The sequence below is a fragment of the Lethenteron reissneri genome, chromosome 25 (assembly GCF_015708825.2).
Source record: "Lethenteron reissneri isolate LAM-NWPU_2019-01 chromosome 25, ASM1570882v1, whole genome shotgun sequence".
Lineage (NCBI taxonomy): Eukaryota > Metazoa > Chordata > Hyperoartia > Petromyzontiformes > Petromyzontidae > Lethenteron > Lethenteron reissneri.
Window position 1 is genome coordinate 10,435,425 of NC_083803.1, and position 20,393 is coordinate 10,455,817.

The window sequence follows — 20,393 nt, forward strand, 5'->3', positions numbered from 1 at the left end:
AGGTAGAAATAAAATAAAATAAATCACTTCGTTTCAAACGCAACACAAGCGCCCGTCCTTAAAAAAAAACTCAATATACTCGTGATTTCTTTTATATTATTTTTACCGACGTGACTTAACCGAAAGAACCAAAGAGTAGGACAATCACTGTCACCCGGAATGCTCCTCTGCTCGGTGCTCGCGTGCCAGCAGTCTAAGGGTTTCTTAGGAACCCGTAGAAATGCGTCGACTCTATGAAAACAACAAAAACCAACAGCGCCCTTTGATTGTGCACACAGCTCCGATTTTACACTGTAGTTCGCTTTCATGTGGAAGGGTTCCAATTGGGTTATGGCAACGGACACCACGTGGAGTTTTTTTTCTTCCTCCATATTTCCGACTTTAGTTTCCTCTCACGCGGCCAGGTTCGTCGACCTTGCGATGCTCTGCGTTGTTTTTAAACAACTTCGCTTTGAGGTTTGAAAAAAGCTTCGCAATCTCTTTCATTCTCATTCATAGCTCTGTACAAACGCAATCCTTTTACCTTGAACACACCTGTAAAACACGACCAGGTATGTAGCTCTTATTTGCCACCTTTTATGAGGCACCTGGCCAGCATGGGAAAGTGGGCCAAAGGGGCCCTCTAGAGCTCCCTCTAGTGGAGGCTCTTCCACCAGCAGTGGTGTAATGGAGCTTGCGGGGCTGCACCTTTACCAGTTCTCATCAGCCTGGGCCTTACGACAGTATGCCATCGGGTAGTAAAGGTGCGTTCATAGTAATGATATGTTTACATGTAAACTTGTAATAAAAAACATCTGTGCTATTTTGTCTTGAAGTCGAGTGCTTAATTTCACTCCTGTTCATACTCTTAGTTCTTTCGGCAAAGTCACGTAGGTAAAAAATGAAATTAAAATTAATAAAAATAAAACAATAAAATCACGACGTTTCGGAGGCAACACAAGTCTCCGTCATCAGGTGGGACCGTCACAGCCAGATTTGCTGCACTTATTGTTTTATTTTTATTAATTTTAATTTCATTTTTTACCTACGTGACTTTACCGAAAGAACTAAGAGTATGAATCCTTGCAGTCACGAAAGCTTCAAATCTAGAATTCACTCCTGTTCCTCTCGGTCAGTCACCCGGACAAATGTTGTTGCACCCGGCACAACACATCGAGCACGTGGCCGTGGCTACAAGTCACGTGTCATCTCCAGCCCACCATTAACGCAGTAAATGTGACAAATGAAGCCCTGGTGATGTCTATTTATTTCATATGGCCATGTGTGCACATTCCACTGCCTGGAGCACGCTGTGAGCTATGCAGCAGGGAGGGTGCAGGGAGGGAATGGAGCAACAGTCGCAGGTATGAGCTCGTCTTGTTTGTCTGCTCTGCTTGGTTATTGGAACCTTCAGGCGATGAAACGTAAATATTTCCCTCTAAGCAAGCAGCAGAATTAGTGATAGTATTACACAACAACCAGTGCACTGAAAATTACATTTTTTTGTTTCTATCCAGGAAAGCCTCACTCTATGAGTCTCAAGATTTTTTTTTTTCAGGATGGTCCCGCATTGGGATGTTTGGACTAATCCATGCATATATGGTTTGCAAGTGGGAGTAAACTGGAGTACTCAGAAAATCCACCTTGCCCACTAGGGGATACATTTTCAAAGTTCCACACGGAAGGATTCACGAATCCACTTGCCATCCCCTGGCCACCCGAGAGCCCAACATGGTTCACAGACCTTTGTCTGCAAAGCTCTGGATTTATACCGGCGAGTGCCACCACACCCAGCATTTGTAACAGCCACCGATGATTGCAAAAATATCAGTCGAGTAATTCACCTGACCTCCAGCATGAAGTGGACACAATCCCCACCCTCGGTGAGTTAGAGTTTTTTTCATTTTCAGGTACAGGTGGTAGATTCATTACCGGACAGCAGAGGCAGCACGTGTTGTGATATAAACAGTGCTGGGTTCTCTCAAAGCACGTCTCCTGGGAGGCTGCATGGATTTTCAACAGGCCCCATCTGGTGCGGGTGTCTCTGATGAAGCTGCTATGATTGCAATCGCTTTGTTTTTGATCAAACGGAAGACCTTGAGCCATCACTTTCTGTGTGGTATTTAAAAAGCGGGAGAAATAAACCGGCTTATTAGAATCAAAATGTCTTCATCTAAGACGAGAGTACCTTACCGCTCTGCCAAACCGCATTGTTTATTACGACAGCCAATACCGCTGCAATGTACCATGGTGTAAGTTTACAGAAATGTGATAACTTGAATTGCATGGAATCCATCATGTGTAGCTCATTTCAACTTCAACTTATTCACTGCATCATGAATGGATATATTCCACAGAATACAGAGGTCATAATATGCATTTCTATCCGGTTCGTGAGTAGTATAAGTATTTTGGAACTATGCAGATATATATTTAGCCATCCAATCGATCTTCCAAACAATCTGTAAGAAATTAAATGGCACTCAGTTGAGCACTGCAATGCAAAGACAAAATCCCCCATATAGCCTCAACAAAATGTTGGGGCAAGTGCTGTCAGCGAGTACCTATGAAGGCTGGCACGGCACACGAGGGGGTGGGTGGCCAGCACCACTCCTGGGCGCCTTTATTTCCCTAGTGGCGATGTTTACACACCGCACCAGGCACTCATTTGAGGCTGAGTCGACCTAGGGGAGGCCCAGGACCGGTTCAGACAATCGTCACTGGTGGTGGCCGTGAGCGGGATATGAAACCGGGTGGCTGGGTTTGTAGTGCAGTGCGCCAACCACTGTACAAAGACGTGCATACACACACCTGCGCTCCGATTGGTCATGCCCTTCCTGAACGCCTTGAGCAAACCTTCCACGGACGTCACCTCCGTCTCGACGAGCCCCTCCAACGACACTGCCTCGTCAGTCTCATGGATTCGGATTCTGTCTGTATGCTGGTGATCCTTCGGGCAAAATGACAACAACAGCAACGGTCAAATAAGTTCATCAAGTTGGCTGAGTAATGCAAAAATGATAACGGTATTTATTGTAGCTTTATTGTAGGCGGATATCCACTCTACACTATGGTATATGTAAGTGTATAGAAATCAGAATGTTATCATGTGAAATGGGTGACATTCACAAGTTGGCAGAGGGCTTTTTGAGTCTGACGAGCCCTCTGTGTAAGCAATGTCCCATCGTCTCCACCGAGACGGAGCAATCCGCTAAACTTCAATGACCCTCGGCCATCAATGTGAGGATCACACTGAGAATATCTTTGGTTGTGTTCTTAGAAAAAAATTATAACCCACACACGTAGATTAGATATCAATGACAACCATTGCTAGCACGATAGGAACACTTCACAATCCACTTGTTATTTTGTAAAAAAAATGTTTTTATATATAATTTCCCCACATTTTTTGTCCACTCAATCCACTAATTCTCAACAAAAGCCTAGTTACTCTCTGGATAATACTTTTGTGGGTAATCAATTATATATATTTTCACAACACCATTCATTTAGAAACTATAAAAGCACAACTGATACCTTTCTTCAAATTTGGTGATTATCACATTCTGTGTCCCGGGCTCCGATTCTGTTGCCGTGGATGTGAGCGTGTAAATATTGAATGAACCGGCATTCTACAATGGGAGTTTATTGACCGGAATGCAAGTGACTTGTCGTAGGCCAACCAACCAGAAGGTCGTACAGTCGCTCATTCCACAGCTGAATGAAGGAAACGACGACCCGATGTGTGCAGCCAACGCTTGACTTTTGTATCCCTGCACTCGCAAGTCAGACACGTCAAAATGAGTGGCAAGAGTAATGTTGCACGCGAATGGTGATTTATAGACAGCAAATGGAACAATTGCGACCACAAAACTGGTCCTTGTATGCCACATGACGTGAACGTACCACGTGTTTAATTCACACAGCCTTGTCTGAGACCATCAACTTAAAACGTCCAGATTATGCCCATTTTACTATTGTCAATGGCAAAATGAGTGGTGTTGGATTCACCGCAGCAAAGGTTTGGTACAAAAAATAACAACTCTTGACACAGTTTTATGGACCAAGTTTGTTTTAAATTCTAAGGCTCCCTGGGGTCTCGTGTTTTGATGAAAAACAAAACTGGCATTCTTAAATTCCAGAAAAAAACAAGATGTGTGTTAAATGGTCCATAATCTACTCATGGCACTGTCACTCGCTTTAACAGTTTGAGCATTAGATTAACGAACAGTACCAACATTACTCACTTCCAATTCACGCACTCACACAAATGCAAGCTTGTTTTGCCTAGGGTGAGTAAAGTCAACATGGGTCCTATCCACGATCCGCGTATAGAACTGTTCTGGCCAACCATCTCCAAGAGACAAGAACACACCGCCTTAGGCGACGGTGGTGATGCATCAACCCAAGTCATGCCCTACTCCAGGAGCCGTGTCCACGCTGAGCGGGTAGATGGGAACCATCTTGAATGCTAGGGGGCAGAGGAATAAAGTTTCTGTGGGGGCCCATGTGGAGTAGCCAAGGGGGCCCATGTGGAGTAGCCAAGGGAACCCATGTGGAGTAACCAAGAGGGCTCATGTGGAGTAGCCAAGGGGGCCCATGTGGAGTAACCAAGGGGGCCCATGTGGAGTAGCCAAGGGGGCCCATGTGGAGTAGCCAAGGGGGCCCATGTGGAGTAGCCAACAGGATCCATGACCATTATTAAAGGAAGGCACAACCTTTCCTCCTGCCTGAAAGTAAATTGCGTAATTTGCGGGTACAATTGTTCAAATTTGGACCACGACGTCAGTACAATACGGCCTATTCTCCTCAGGAAATCTTCAACGTCCAATGTGAAGCGGGCGGTGAATGCGTCATGGTTAATAAACCCACAATATTAACCAGCGTGGCCTTGTGTATTTGACCTGCGAGCTTCTGCAATAAGCAGCGAGCACGCGCTACCACTGGGCCGCGTCCTCGCTTGTGCGAAATTCTGTGATGTGAGGTGCACTCTTGTGACTGAAACACTTAATGCGTAGGTTTTTTTCCGACTTCATGTATCTTATGCCAGAGATACGTGGCGCAGTTTCAAGCAAAACGTCGCGTATCTAATGATTAATTTTGGCTGCGAGAATTATTCAGCTCAACAATAATTGGCGTGTTCAATGTCTGTAAGTGCAACAATTTAATGTGTGTTGGCTATGTCCGTTGGTGAGGTGGGGGGTGGGTCTGTCTAACGACCCAGATCTGGCCAGATAATTTCGTGGCCTAACCCAACAATCGATTGTGGTTTAAAGCTTTCGTGACTGCAGGGATTCATCTTCTTGGTTCTTTCGGCAAAGTCACGTAGAAGGGAAATAATTAAATAATAAAATAAAACATGTCGGGGAGACAGCGTCTGACGCTGTCTCCCCGACAGACCTGTTCTTCACCTGAGGACGGCTGCTTGCTTTGTGGCCGAAACGTCGTGAGAATTATTTTATTTTGTTTTATTTTTATTATTTTATTATTTCCCTTCTACGTGACTTTATCGAAAGAACCAAGAAGATGAATCGATTGTGGATCAAATAAATAAATAATTATTTGCGGATTTGTGCACTCGCCCACCCTGGAAGATGTCCTCAGCTGCGCGCGAAAGCAGCCCGCGCTGGCGGCCTCCGCCGAGCCCCGTGCCGTAGAGCGAGTGCGTCTTCCCCGTGGCGGGCGCGCCGTACGTGGCCACACAGCCGTGGAACCCGTCGAGCACACGCCGCGCCAGGGGCTGCACGCACACACGCACATATATACAAAGACAAAGATCCCCCGTATAGCCTAAACAGACTGTGGGGGCAAGTGCTGTTAGCGAGCACCTGTGAAGGCCGGAACGGTACACGAGGGGGTGGGTGGCCAGGACCACGCCCGACCTCCTTTGTCTCTCCCCAGTGGCGATGTTTACGCACCGCACCAGGTACTCATTTGAGGCTGAGTCGACATAGGGGAGGCCCAGGACCGGTTCAGATAATCGTCACTGGTGTTAGCTGTGAGCGGGAATCGAACCCGGGTCGCCAGGTTCGTAGTGCAGCGCGCTAACCACTACACTACCGCATGCACACACACACACACAACAAAGACAAAGATACCACGTGCAGCTCTAACAGACTGTTGGGGCAATACTGTTAGAGAGCACCTATGAAGGCCGGCACAGCACATGAGTGGATAGGTAGTCAGCACCACGCCCGGCCGCCTTTGTCTCCCCAGTGGCGATGTTTATACGCACCGCATCAAGTACTTATTTGAGGCTGGGTCGATTTTGGGGAGGCCTAGGACTGGTTTAGATAATCGTCACTGGTGTTGACCATGAGCGGTAATCGAACTCACGCACGCATACACGCACACGCACGCACCGCCAGCATTTTAGAAAAGTTTTAAATATTCGCTTTCGGGGATATTTGCTTTTTCTGAGTGTTGGCAGTCGTGCGAGACACGTGAGTGCCTCAAGTAAAGTGTCTCAGTAACCATGGTTTACCATCTCACCAAGCAAGCTGAGATGTAAACCAGGTCTGGTATTGGTGCCATCTCATTGCTCGAGTACAAAAAAAGCTACCAATGATAGACCACGCCACAAACACTTGTGATAAGTTATTTTACATCCCTTTGTCATTGCTTTGCTGGACAAACGTCTCCCCCTGCTGTGTCAGTCATAGGGGTTGTTTGACTAAACTACACCACACTGGTGAAGGAGTGGCGGTATACAGGACTGGCCAGATATCACTCACCACTGATGTAAGCTGTAGCAGGGAATCGAACTCAGGTCACTGGATTCACAGTGCTCACCGCTACACCACAATTCCGTCCATAAGCAACGTATTCATTAAATATGTAGGCGTGTGAACGGTGTGGCGACATCCACAGCACTGGCCAATATGACCTGTTAACCTTTGATAAGGCACATAATAGTTTCTATTGATTATTTGATTGAAATGTGTTCTTACACTTGCAGTACACGAATCGTGTGCAAAAGAAATCAATAAGTGGTATGTGCTTGGTCCAGGTTACCCCTGCAGCCACAAGAGACTCTAAACTCAACACAACAGCAACGACAAAACTATTGATACTTCAATTGACCCCGAATAATCATGAATTACCCAACACATCTATGACATGGCTGACCTCACTAACCCTCACGTGATAGCCAAATACAAATGCTATTTTAATAACTATTAAGCCCATCAACAACACGGGCAGCAGACGTTATTTTGCCCTACCCAAAGGTGCATGTCGTAACTTTCCTTCAGGCAACACACAGTACCACAATGTAATTATTTCTCAATTAATATCGACCCTTTAATCTCACGATACATGCATCAAATTGCGTATGTAATTATGTTTTCCCCTGATTCGTGTCTACTGCATATTGTGTGAAATGCTTTAATGTTTCCCAGCAGCCCCAAGAGATAGCATTCAAATATTGATTGAATTCTCTGACGTGGCAGCAATAAAGTGGTCGAGTGATTTGAATATCAATCTGTGGCAACACACAGGAGCATAGGAAGACATCTGTGGCCACTAGAGGTTTTATACGATTCACAGCAATGTTTAGTTTTTAAAAAAAAACCTGTCGATGCTCGAATTAAATTGCGACCCTGAATTACGGCCATTCATTCGAGGAGGAGGTAAATCGTCCCACCCACGGCGTCTCTTAAATAATTATGCATCGAGTGAACAAGTGACGACGCTGCAACACGATGGAACAATGAATGGGCGCCACAGTGGCAAGATGCTAACTACCTCGCCTGGTATACAGGAGGGTCGTGGGTTCGATCCCGACCCTGCCGCTTGTATGTTTGCAGTTTGCATGTTCTCTCTCTCTCTCTCCCCGTGGTCGTGTGGATTTTTCTCCGGCTCCTCTGGGTTTTCCCCTCCACATTTAGAATCAACATCACGTGTTTAGAGAGTATTTGGCCGCTATACATTTCCACATAGGCCACTTTGTCGGGCTGTCATTCGTGGGCCAGGTCGCTTCTGAAAAATATCCATATAGGCTCAGTGGACCTTACCTGGTAAGAACAAAAAACAGTTCAGTTTTATAATAAAAACAAGTATCGTTTAGATTCATATCGGCCATCGTTTTTACGGAGAGCAGCGGCCGCTACCTTGGCAATGGCCTCGTACACGTCCCTCTGCGAGGCATCCTCGTCCAGCACCGCGTCAAACTCCAGCACCTGCGTCTGGTTCCCCTGTCACACGCGCCGAGCCGCGCAAGCACCAATTAGCAGCCGCCACCTGCTCCACACCTCACGCGTTACGTTCTCATTTCAGGCCGCAACCGTCGACTGGAACACGCGCGTCGATTGCACGCCCGCTCGTGTCACGGCAAGCGCCGTTAGGCCTGCAGCAGTCGCTCGCTCGCTCGCGTGAATGGAAGACGATGACTATGGGTGCCAGCAGAGAAGAGGCCTCGATCCAACGGCACACGGCAATGGATGATGACCAAGATGATGAAGATTGCTTGGGAATTGTAGAACATCAACTTTCTCAAGAAAGTGCGGATTAAGTATAGAGAGGAAAGCCGAAGAGTTTGTGGCAGAAAAGTGGCCTTGGCTGAAAGGGAAAATCTGTATGGCAAATCTCCAATGTGTTTGGGGTTTGTAACGCATGTTGTACAGTACGACCAGAAAATACCATCGGAGCGCTACGCAGCTAAACCGCATAAACCCATTGAGCAATGTTGCGGCTGATTATGGGGTATGGAGAAAAGTGATGGTGTATGATTAAGCTTAAAAACAAACACTGAACTCCACAGAGATGAGAGCGTTTAGGTGGATGACGGATGTATCAAGGACAGACCACATCACAAACGAGACCACTAGGGAATGAGTGAAAGTGGCACCCATTACCGAGAGCATGATGGAGTATCGTCTAGACCAGGGGTCAGCAACCTGCGGCTCCAGAGACGCAAGCGGCTCTTTAAGGACTGCTTCGTGACGTTATTTATTACGGACCGCAGTCCCGTACTCACACGCATTGCGGCTCTTGAAATAATGATTTTTTTGACCAAATTCGAACAAAAAATGTCTCTTCTTGTATTTTAGTTGCCGACCCCTGGTCTAGAATGTTTGTACATGCCGAGAGAAGAGACACGGATTACACGGGTAAGAGAGTGCAGAACAAGCGTTTAATCATTTATTTCTGCATCATTATTAGTATCATCGTCTGCTTGTCTTGCTGAGCCAGGCGGCAACCAACTCATCATCACAGCGGTGCACTCGGATGCTCCTGGCGTGGTTATCTGGCTTGACCACCTGAATGTGAAATTGTAGTCGTTGCTCCAAATCTCCACCAGCCATACGAAAGAAGGATAGCTGTGTGGAGGGAGGGCTCTGAGACCACCGACCACAATTTCGTCGGAAGACCCAAAAAATGGGGGACGGTGAAGACAGAAGAAGAGACAAGGAACTGTGGCGTCGACGGGGATTTGCGCACAAGAAACGGGAGTGGGGAGTGAAAACCCCAAAAGAAAGCCGACCTCAAATAATGGGAAACTGCACTGAGAAGAGACGATGAACTTCTGAATGCACCAGTCCTCACCCGGCCAGTGTTGATTTGAACTCCATGCTGTCCTTCTACTTTCACGCATCGCTTTGTCTCTGCAGCACAAGACACAGTGTGTCAATGGATACCGTGACAAGGCTATGGCTGAAAATGGGAGGTAATGATCATTATCCATAGATTGTTATTATTACTACGTGTGAATTACTGGCTGCACATGGCATCAGTCTCTCTCGGGGTTTTTCAGTCTCTAGTGAGACGAGCAGCTGTATTCATTGATGATCGAAATAATAAAGCGGCGTATGACGTTCATGATGATGATGCTGTTGATATTGATGATGATGGTGGTGATAATAAATATCGTCCTGCATGTGCCTATCTGGTGGACTAAGCGCTGATATTGAAACGACTGCCATCGCAATAAGTCTCTAAATTAGACCACCTGGACCTGTTACCCAAGACTGGAGTTTTGTAGCCTCCTCAAACTAGACCCACGAACCACCACTCATCTTTAAGCTATCAACCAAAAAAAACACGCCGTCTTGCTTCACAGTAGATGTTAAAGTTCCCATGACATCGGTTACAAGAGCGGGCCATTGTGTGCCGACGCTATGGTCCAAATTTGCCAAATGTAAAAAACGACCCACGAATTACTCACTTGGTATATAAATAGCAATAATCGTCCACTACCACAAAAACTTGCCAGGACCCTCCCCCAAAAAAGTGTCACGAGACTCAGTGGGTAAACAAATGTAAACAAATTTTTTTTTAAAAATACCGAGCCGAATTGTATTGCAGCCCGACAGATCGGCTCATCTTTAACTCAGAGTTATACCGCGAGCTACTGAGTCTGCCGTGCAAAGTTCTCAGCGATACAATTGCAGTAAACCACATGCCATCGTTGCGCCAACGTTGGAATACGGTTGGGACCTTTGGCCCAACGTTGGCGCCCTACGTTCCACGTGTACAGGGATGCTCTCTGCGTATTATTGACGTGGGGGGGGGGGGGGGGTGGATAATTCGTGAAACTCCAGCTGTGCAGACCACTGACGAGATCCAGCGTTGGCGAGATCGCCCGTTGACCAAATGCGTTTCGCCACCGAGCCTCGGCAATGATCTCGCATTGGGTTTCGTGCCGGAAAACCCACGCCACCGATGGACGATGTTAACCGAAGCGTCTCCTCCCCCGTTGCCCTCCACGCATGTGGCCCCCGCGCGACCACGCGGCACGCCTGGGGGGACGCACCGTCGCTCTTGTCGCCCGGGCGCAGGCGAACCAGGACGCGGAAACTGTCCCAGGGCGCGTCTTCGGACTCGGCGCCTCGAGTCGTCTCCCAGCCGGTGGCGCGCTCCCCCCCGCTGCACGGTCACAATGGCGAGCAGAACGCGCGCAACGCATGAAACCAATGGCTTGGTGATTAGGTTGGCTACGTACGGTCCGAAAGAAGTTCAACATACATAAGGAACATTAGGCTGCTGCTGCTGCCAGTGGTGCGCAAGCACAGCTATAACGAATACACTCAAAGCGTTCGTCAATAACAATGTCGTGGCCTTAAAAGGCTAAATGTGTTACTGGCGACAATTCGGCCAATGGCCCTTCTTCACGTAGCACGTAAATAGAGTGGCAAGAGAGAGAGAGAGAGAAGGAAATTGCCACGATTTGTAAATGACATCGATTTAATTATCTTTTAAAACTTACTTTATTGAATTACATCGGAAATAAATAACATTCATATGAATATACTTCACCAACCCGCACTGACCAACTGTAGTGAAGTATGACTTAAAAATAAAAAAACAGCCACAATGACCGACATGGCATGAAGGCCATGTCCAACAGCGGATTCACCAAGGGCTGAAAATAAAATAAAATAATTTAAACACATTCCTGCGGAGGGAGCTGGTAGGAACGTTGGGTTGCTCGGTCAATGGCCAGGGTCAACGGCGACGTGGTTTATTCCGACTGTGAGGGCAGGCACAAGCCGGCGTGAGTAGGTTAAACGTTGAGTTTTATAAGGGCACCACGGGGTGACCAGCCCCTCCCCACCCAACTCCACCCCTCCCACCCCCCACCCAACCCCACCATCCCCACCCAGCCCCTCCCCACCCTCCCAACCCAACCCCTGCCCACCCACCCAGCCCCTCCCTCCCCACCCAGCCCCTCCCTGCACGACGGACGGACACAATAATCCGCTGTGGGCTGGTGTAACCAGGAGGTTACTACCAGTATTATGATCAGGTCTAGGAAGGCTCGACGCGATCGATGAAGTGATTATTTCAACCGTCGATGATGGTCGCAGCTCGACTTGGCATCACCGGCCCCGGTGGCTCAGCAGCAGAGCGAGCGGCTCGCAATCGTTTGATAGTTCACATCCTGGTTTGGGGTTGACTCAGCCCATAATCTCTTCCAAGTCGATGCAATGTGTATCACTTTGGCAGTGGGGGGAGGAGTTAAAAGTGATTGTCTTATGGATATACTCGCCCCCGCCATACGAATGTGGAATTTCCAGCACTGGCTCTGTGCTGCGAACGTGGAGATGAGCACCACCTCAATGCTCATTCCATTTGAGCAGAAAATCACGTGGTGTATGGGTCTGTGACATTTGGCTGGTCTCTATGTAAGTCTATGAGTCTCTATGTAAGTCTGTGTTTCATGTACGTGTGAGTCTATAAGTCTCTAAGTCTACGGGGTCTGTATGTATGGATAGTTGATGTGACTGGGGAAGAGGCACGGTCAAGAAACACGTAGAGAAAGACAAGCGCGAGCAGCCGACCCCACGCAACAATGGGACTAATTATACTAATAATGCGTCGGAACAACAACAACAGCAGCGATGGTACAGCGCTGGATTCTCACTCTTTAGGTGGCGTCACGTCCTCGTCTCGCTCCATCGGGACCCCTGCAAGGGGACGGAGACGCGGGGCCCGATCCTCCCTGTGATCCCCGTGCGGGGGTCCTGGGTCCTCTGGGTCCGCCGGGTCCCCTGTGTGTCCCGATGTCTTGCGTCGCTGGCGCGGGAGCCGCAGGTTGTCTGTGGAGTTGGGGATGTCCGCGGAGCGGGAGAAGAGAGCCGGGAGGGGTGGGGAGAGAGATAGACAGGAGGGGTTAGGGAGTGAGCACGTGCAACAGAACTCTCCAAATCACTGCTGAGTCAATCATCATGATGAGCATCATCAGCCAATTAGCCAAGCCTGACTCTGCTGATGAGACACGGACATGGAATGTCGAACACCGGTCCTGAGTTGTCTTGTGTTAGACCAATGCTGCTAAATAGATGGACTCCCTAAAGGCCGCGTGGCCGATGGAATGTGTAAAACAAACCATTCATGAAATGTTACGTGGAGAGACGACAATGAAAAGGAGGCCTATTTTGCATCGTATTTATTTAATTTCTGCACACTACCTATGTTTGTATCCACGACGAAGCTAATGCTTATAGTTATGGTATGTATCAACAACCATCTGCTGGATTAAAGGCTTCCCCAAGTTGTCACAGTCTATCATTCAAATACCGTACGAACAATTCCTCGGCCATGTGATGGTACATCGAGAACGACAATCTGTTCTAAAATCATAGATCATCATTCTCGGGACACATGCAAAGTGTGTTGCATAAAAACAACGTGACGATTTACCCTGCGTGAAAATAATTAACGGTTACATTTAGACGAATGGGGTGAACACAGCTGTACAAACGACACTCGAAAGTGAGAAACAATACAAACGAGACGATAAACACGAGGCCAAATAACCACTTGATTAATATACATCGAACGGCGACCGGAATCGTCAAAAAATCATCGAATCTCCGTACGGGGAATAAACATCTTGCATCTCAAAACTACACACAAAGACCGTGTTAATGGATAAAGGGTTGCTTCCTTGTTCATTTTAGAGTGACAAGCAAAAAAACCGTACAACCATTTGTCAATCCACTGCGAGATGAACGCCTCCCACCCTACACCGCTATCGGTCGCTGTGGTGGCTGCTTGGCCATACATCACCAAGCTGCCCAAGAGCGGTTGAGATCATCACTCGCCACCGAACGCAGGCGTGTGGCCCGGAATAGAACTCGGGTTGCCGGGTTTACACCGCAGCGCGCTAATCATGGCGCCACCGCTCAGTTTCAGTTCAGTTCATTGATTAGGTATAGCCCTGTGAGCCATTCGGCTCTTGACTCCGGTGCAACCGCAACAAACAAAAAAACATGAACAAGAAACATCTTAAAGTGACGACGCGCAACAGAAAAATCCAGGGAAAAAACAGCAAAGTCTTCCAGAAAAAGCACCGCATATCAATGCTGTGTTGCAAGAATCCCAGTGGGATGCTCCAAGCGGGGCACCTTTCACACGCGACAGCTTCCCGCGAAGTCAACGAAGCCAACAACAGCAGCAGCGGTGGTGGCCACGTCTGTGCAAATGCAGCGGTGACCTATTCTCCCTGCCTTGGATGGGTTACCATCGCCGTGGTTAATCATACAAAGACAGTCGACTGTGCAGTGCAATCACTCGGAGGCTTTGATGCTGTGCGATCGAGTTCCATGATTGATTCTAGATTTGAAGCTTTCGTGACTGCAAGGATTCATATTCTTAGGTTTTTCGGTAAAGTCCTTGATACAGCTGTCGTGGAACCGTCACAGCCACGACAGCTGATACAGCTGTCGTGGCTGTGACGGTTCCACCTGAAGACGGAAGCTTGTGTTGCCTTCGAAACGTCGTGATTTTTATTTTATTTTACTTTTATTAATTTAAATGTTTTACCTACGTGACTTTACCGAAAAAACCTAAGAATATGAATTCCATGATTGACCCTGGATTCGGTACGTTCAATTCTCTTTCATCATCATCATCGTTGGCCATGGTCAATCCACTGCTGGATGAATTCCTCAAACCGCCTCCACCTCTCACGATCCTGCTATAGCAGTTATGCAACAAGCACACGCACTGATTCAATCGCTCCACCTCCCACGCGGACGTCCTCGTGGACACATTCCCGTGCCCTGGCTGGCGCTCCGTTATTATTCTCGATCGTCGTCCCTTCCTGAATGATGTCATTAAATCCGCGTGTGTGCTCGAAAATCCGTGCGTTCGATCCCCTTTCCTGGCTCTCAATGTAATTCCAAGCGTGCATCCATCCGCACTTTCTTAGCGCACCCTTCGGATCTCTTTGTCACAACAATGGCCCTCACTCTGTAGGGTTTCGCGGCTGTGCCGCATGTATCTCTGGGGTGTTCTTTACGTTGTTACACCGCGTGTTGTTTGACGCAATGTCCCTGGGGGTCTATTGCTTACAGGATTCGGCGCTCTCCCCGCCGCGTCCCGGGTTCGATTCCTGGCCAGGGACCTTTTTAAATCCTTTATATTAAGTTCACTTGCTTGCTTGCTTGCGCGCTTACGACCGTGCAAATCTTTCGGTCGTTTTTTAACCCACTTCCCGTGATCCAATTAAGCTGACATTTTGCACACAGACTCGTTGTGCGTGACAATTTCTTTTCGGGAAATTTTTTTTCCAAAATTTTACACTTTTTAGGTAAATTTTGTTTTATATTTAATTACCAATTGCTTAATGGTGGCAGGCAATCATCTGACCCATAGGTGGCAGCCATCTCAAGCCAGAGGACGAGAGGACTCTAGCCGCTCGTTTCAAAGACCAATGTGGGCTGGGTTGTGGCCCATTGAACACGCATATAAATGAGTTATAGTGAAAAACTTTGTTTTTACGGGTTAATTTTGTTGTTGGACAACATGCGATAATAACCAGAAAATATACCATAAAGCAACGATGACTGTTATCCATCAGAACGCGCTCAATAATAGTTTTTTTTTCAAGAGGACACATATCTTGGCAATGTCATTAGGTTGATCAGCGATCTGCTCGTGGGAGTAGAGTCCAGAATACCCAGAAAAAAACACGCAATGAGTACGCTGGCATAAACAACTCAAAAACTACGCACAATTTTTTACATATATATTTGCTGTACTGCCATCTCATGTGAACCCCACAGTCCAGCGCGTTTGTTTCGGAAACTTTGCCTTCTCTACTTGATCCACCAACCCTTACCTCCTGCGCCCCCCGTCCGGCCCAACAATGCGTGGGACCACACGGAGCGAAACGACGAGGAGGAGGAGGACATCTGTGTCTTGTTAATCATTACAGAATTCATTAACGAGCGAGAGGAGGAGACGCACTTACTGGCACGGTCTGACGGGATGTCCTGCATCACACGGTTGCTGGATGGCGGGTGAAAAATCTCTTCCCCGAGATGAATTTACCCTAAATTAATACACGTGTAGCTATAGCTCAGTGGAAGAGTCGCAAACTCACCACAGTGTAAATGTTGCCACTACTGCGCCCACTTTCGCCGCGACTGACTGAGGAGGCGGTGGCTGAGAGACCGCGTGTTGCTGCGGCGTGGGATCGAGACGGAGAGGGTTTTTTTTTTTTGGAGAAGGCAGCCGTGCGAGTGGCAGATTTTTTCCCCCCTTTTACACGATTATTTATTTAATTTGTGTCTCCCCTTCTTCTGAAGGAGACCTCCACTCGCCGGGGAGCAAACATTTGCTTCAAAGGGGCCGGCCCCCTCTCTGGATCGTGTAGCGGCGCTCGCCACAGCAGACGCATGCACGCACGCACATGGGTGTCCGTGAACGTCGCGTGGTTTTTTCGCGTCGTCGTATCCCCCAGGGGCCCGCGTTTGCTCTCCGTCGCTCGCCAAGGACCCTCGACGCCACGGTGCAAACACGCGTCATGGAAAGAGAAAAAAATGTTGACGAAAAAAAACTTTGCTTTAAGCCGTCGTTTGAGTTTTAGCTGCCAGCGGACACAGACCGCTGAACGTTGGAGGAATGGACAATCGTGGCGCTTTTCTACTCGATGAGACGGCACAATGCGCACGCTTTCGTTAATTACACCGTACCAAAGAGACGACAATATACGAAGTTTCGAACAATGGCCCTTCTTCACAACATAGAGAAGATAGGCCAATGAGTTGTTTTAGTGTTCTGTACTATTACACGACTACCAACTCAGTACAGTATCACATTTCTGTTCGATGGACATGCAAGATGTTTCATGGTGATTTTTGTAAAAATATAATTCGCATGATTTATTTACCCAGTAAAGCCTACCTGGGCCTCGTAACACTCTTCTCAAGAGTATTCTGCTGCATTGGGGAGGTTGTCCAATTCTTTGCGCGAGAGTTTGGCACACGAAGGGGTGACGATTCTCACTCACCTGGCCACGCCTCGCTGGCCAATGCCCAACAACACCTGGCAAATCTTGACTTAAAGCTTTCGTGACTGCAGGAATTCATATTCTTTTGGTCTTTCGGTAAAGTCACGTAGATAGGTTGAAAGAAAATAACAAAAAAAACTACGACGTTTCGCTCATCCTCCTGATGACGGTCGCTTGTGTTGTGATCGAAACGTCGTAGTTTTTTTGTTATTTTCTTTCAACCTATCTATGTGAAAATCTTGATTTGAAGCTTTCGTGACTGCAGGAATCCATACTCTTTGTTTTTTTCGGTAAAGTCACGTAGGTACTGTACCTACGTGACATAATAATTATTTTATCTACCTCCGTGAATTTACCGAAAGAACCAAAGAGTATAAACACTTGGCAAGCCCTGGTGGGTGACTACCCATCCGAGCACTTACCAGGCCCAAAACATGCTTAGCTTCCGAAATCTGACTGAGAGTTTGCGTATTCATTGTGGCTTTGGTCGATGGGTGAGTGACAGCCCTCACGTGTGAAGACCACCAAAATGTGTGCAGCCAGCCACTTATACACTCAGTCCGAGTTTCAAAATCAGAATCTTCATTTAGACTGGAGAAATCCGATGACCTATGAAGATCTTTTTCACAGATGTCCAGTACTTTTTTCACAGATATCCAGTACTTTTTTCACAGATGTCCAGTATACACTGGGTAGTAATAACGATAATAAGTAATCACGAATATAGCCGCCCACTTTGGTAAGTAAATGCGCACAGGTGCATTCATGTACAGCAGCCCCTTTTGCCAACTCACTGCTGGATGAGGGCCTGCCAACGCGAGCGCGTAAACGCACCGCGTTAACGTTGGGCACGGAGTACATTGAAGAGGAAACTAAATCAGCAGAAAATATATCCTTCACCCAGCCGTCTTTCCAGACGAAAATAAAAATACGAAGCATTTCTTATACACGACCGATCAGCTGCACGCGGCCATTTTGTGAGTGCATCATATCAGCAGCATTGAGTCAAGACAAGCAAAACCCTCGACCGGGTTCGACACATCAGCAGAGGCAGGCTGACTTGAATCAATACCGGTGAACTCCCGTTCTTACAGGCAAGGGACCCGCTCTCTCTCTCTCTCTTTACAATATCGGTCCGAGTTCGACTATTACACCGAAGGACGGTGATTTCCCGAAACGTGAGCGGTATTTATAGCACAACGCACAGATGATAACGAGTCCTTCCACATGTGAGCGCAACAAGAGACAAAGAGAGAGAGAGAGAGGGAAGGGGTAAGAAGGAGGAGAGCAGAGCGTGACATCTTTTGTGAAATCTTTCATTTAAAAAAGGGGGGGGGGGACACATACAGCCAAGCATTAAAAAAAACCAAAATGATTAACGAAGCACAGTGCCGACTACACCGAGCATCTTCTTGTTTCCTCTGATCGTAAGAAAAAAAGAGACACGTGTCAATGTTAAGGCACAAGTGAGCTGCGAGCCAGTGTGGTACTCTCAACCCACGTGCTTTCGCAACGCACACCGTTGCGCGCACACAGGGCGATCATTCGGGCACCGTGAGCACGACTTGTCAGGGTGTCGTTTAGTAATAACCATGAGACGCGCGCACGCAACGACACCGATTCCACGTGCAGACTCTTCGCAGGCTGTCGGGACAAGTGCTGTGAAGGCGAGCGCCGATGTTTCAAAACACACCGCACCAGATATTCATTTATGGCTGAGTCAACCTAGGACTGGTTTAGATCATTGTCAACTTGTGTTGTCCGTGAGTAGAAATCGAACGCTGGTTGCCAGTGGGTTCGTGGTGCAGCGCGCTAACCGCTACACCACCACTCCCGACCGCCACTCACCACAAAAAAGACAAATATCCCCCGTATAGCCTTAACAGACTGTTGGGGTAAGTGCTGTTAGCGAGCACCTATGAAGGCCAGCACAACACACGAGAGAGTGAGTGGCCAACACCACGCCCGGCCGCCTTTGTCTCCCAAGTACACTAGGTACATTATTTTAGGCTGAGTCGAACTAAGGGAGGCCCAGGACAAATTTAGCTAATCGTCACCAATGTTGGCCGCAAGTGTCGCCAAGTTCGTAGTGCAGTGCGCTTACCGCTACACTCCCACTCCGCAAACGCGCAACACAGAGACACACACACACGCGCACTGCTTACGATATCCACTTGTCAACAGCTTCTCTTTCTTCCACCACCGCGGCCGAGTGTCGCTCCGCAGACGACCGACAGCTAAGCTCCCATCATCGCCTCTGCAACATCATCCCATCATCACGGAACCCCCGGAGGGCAGCGCAGACGGGATGGAGTGGGTTGGGTTGGGGAGTTGAGCGATGGAGGAGGTGGGGGGGGGTCGCCTCTCTGTGCTGCCAAGTGAGTCGTCCGCGGGACTTGGGACGGCTCCTGCGTGCGGTGGCTCACAAAGAGGAGGCAGCTCCCTCTTTCTCCTCCTCCTCCTATTCCTACTCCTGCTGCTGCTGATCCTGCGCTCGTCGCTTTGCGCTGTAGGGCTGTTCCGTGTTGGGTGACATCCATACTGTGGCACATCCATATTCGGATTTTCAGGATTGCAAGACGCTCTGGAAAGTAAGACGTCCAGTAGCCTTAGCATACCGTTGGTGAAAGTGCGGTTAGCGAGCACCTATGAAGGACGGCACGGCACACGAGGGGGTGGGTGACCAGAACCGCCTTTGTCTCCCTATTGACGATGTTTACAATTATGACCACACACACACACATCCGCCCCTCTATAAAATATAGAGGGGGTGGTAGGAGTGAGTCTTATAATCCGCAAAATACGGGAGTACAAATCGGAGCGGTGGCGCAGTGGTTAGTGCATTGCCCTGTGTATACGGTCACCTGAGTTCAATACCCGCCCACGGTGAACATCAGTGGCGAACAATATCCGAACCGGTCCTGGGGCTGATCCCTAGATCGCTCTTTGCCAATCTGCACTGATCATGAGCACCGCGATGTGATGTTAAGCAAACTCCGGCTACTGACATCCAGAACGTGATTGACAAAGTCACGTCGCGTGTGTTTTATTGAATTAACAGACGCGAAAGCCTCCGTCGCCACGTGACATCTATAATGCACAAGTGTCAGTGCGCCCGTCCCTTCGTCACGCTCGGGATCTCTCACACTGTTTGCCGAATGAAAATAATGAATGAAACCAAACATGATATTTTTGCCGACGATATTCCTGGAAAATCGTCGCTTTTATGAACTTACAACATATTGACCCCAAAAATATCAAAAAAATACTCGTCGGAACATCCATTTGGACATGATGGTGCAATTGGACCACGTCTTGCATCACTGCATCTGCTTATACTGGTAGAAACCACCTGGTTCCACCAGCCCACAGGGGATTATTGTGTCCGTCCGTCCGTCGTGCATTCAAAAATGGGAGGGGTGGGGCTGGGTGGAGAGGGGAGGGTGAAGAGGGGCTGGGTGGGGAGGGTGGGGAGGGGCTGGGGAGGGTGAAGAGGGGCTGGGTGGGGAGGGTGGGGCTGGGTGGGGGTTGGGAGGGGTGGGGCTGGGTGGGGAGGCGCTGGTCATTCCGTGGTGCCCTTATAAAACTCAACGTTTAACCTACTCACGCCGGCTTGTGCCCGCCCTCACAGTCGGCCATATTTGCGAAATACACCACGCTGCCGTTGACCCTG

General features: G+C 48.2%; 1 protein-coding gene across 2 annotated transcripts in view; it reads right to left on the reverse strand.

Moving 5' to 3' along the window:
* LOC133347189 (kinesin-like protein Klp68D) overlaps positions 1-19,009 on the reverse strand; it is a 36,155-nt gene extending 17,146 nt beyond the window's left edge. The window contains exons 1-8 of one of the 2 annotated variants that reach the window (XM_061559253.1): positions 18,886-19,009; positions 12,344-12,518; positions 10,733-10,845; positions 9,526-9,584; positions 8,091-8,174; positions 5,566-5,719; positions 3,667-3,752; positions 2,791-2,929 (exon numbers count right to left, since the gene is read on the reverse strand). In XM_061559253.1, coding sequence (XP_061415237.1) covers positions 2,791-2,929; positions 3,667-3,752; positions 5,566-5,719; positions 8,091-8,174; positions 9,526-9,584; positions 10,733-10,845; positions 12,344-12,378 — 670 coding nt within the window. In that variant the 5' untranslated portion in view covers positions 12,379-12,518; positions 18,886-19,009. Of the gene's footprint in view, positions 1-2,790; positions 2,930-3,666; positions 3,753-5,565; positions 5,720-8,090; positions 8,175-9,525; positions 9,585-10,732; positions 10,846-12,343; positions 12,519-15,679; positions 15,838-18,885 lie in introns of those variants that run through there. The other variant, XM_061559252.1, reaches the window with a different exon arrangement.
* Between the last annotated feature and the right edge of the window lie 1,384 nt (positions 19,010-20,393).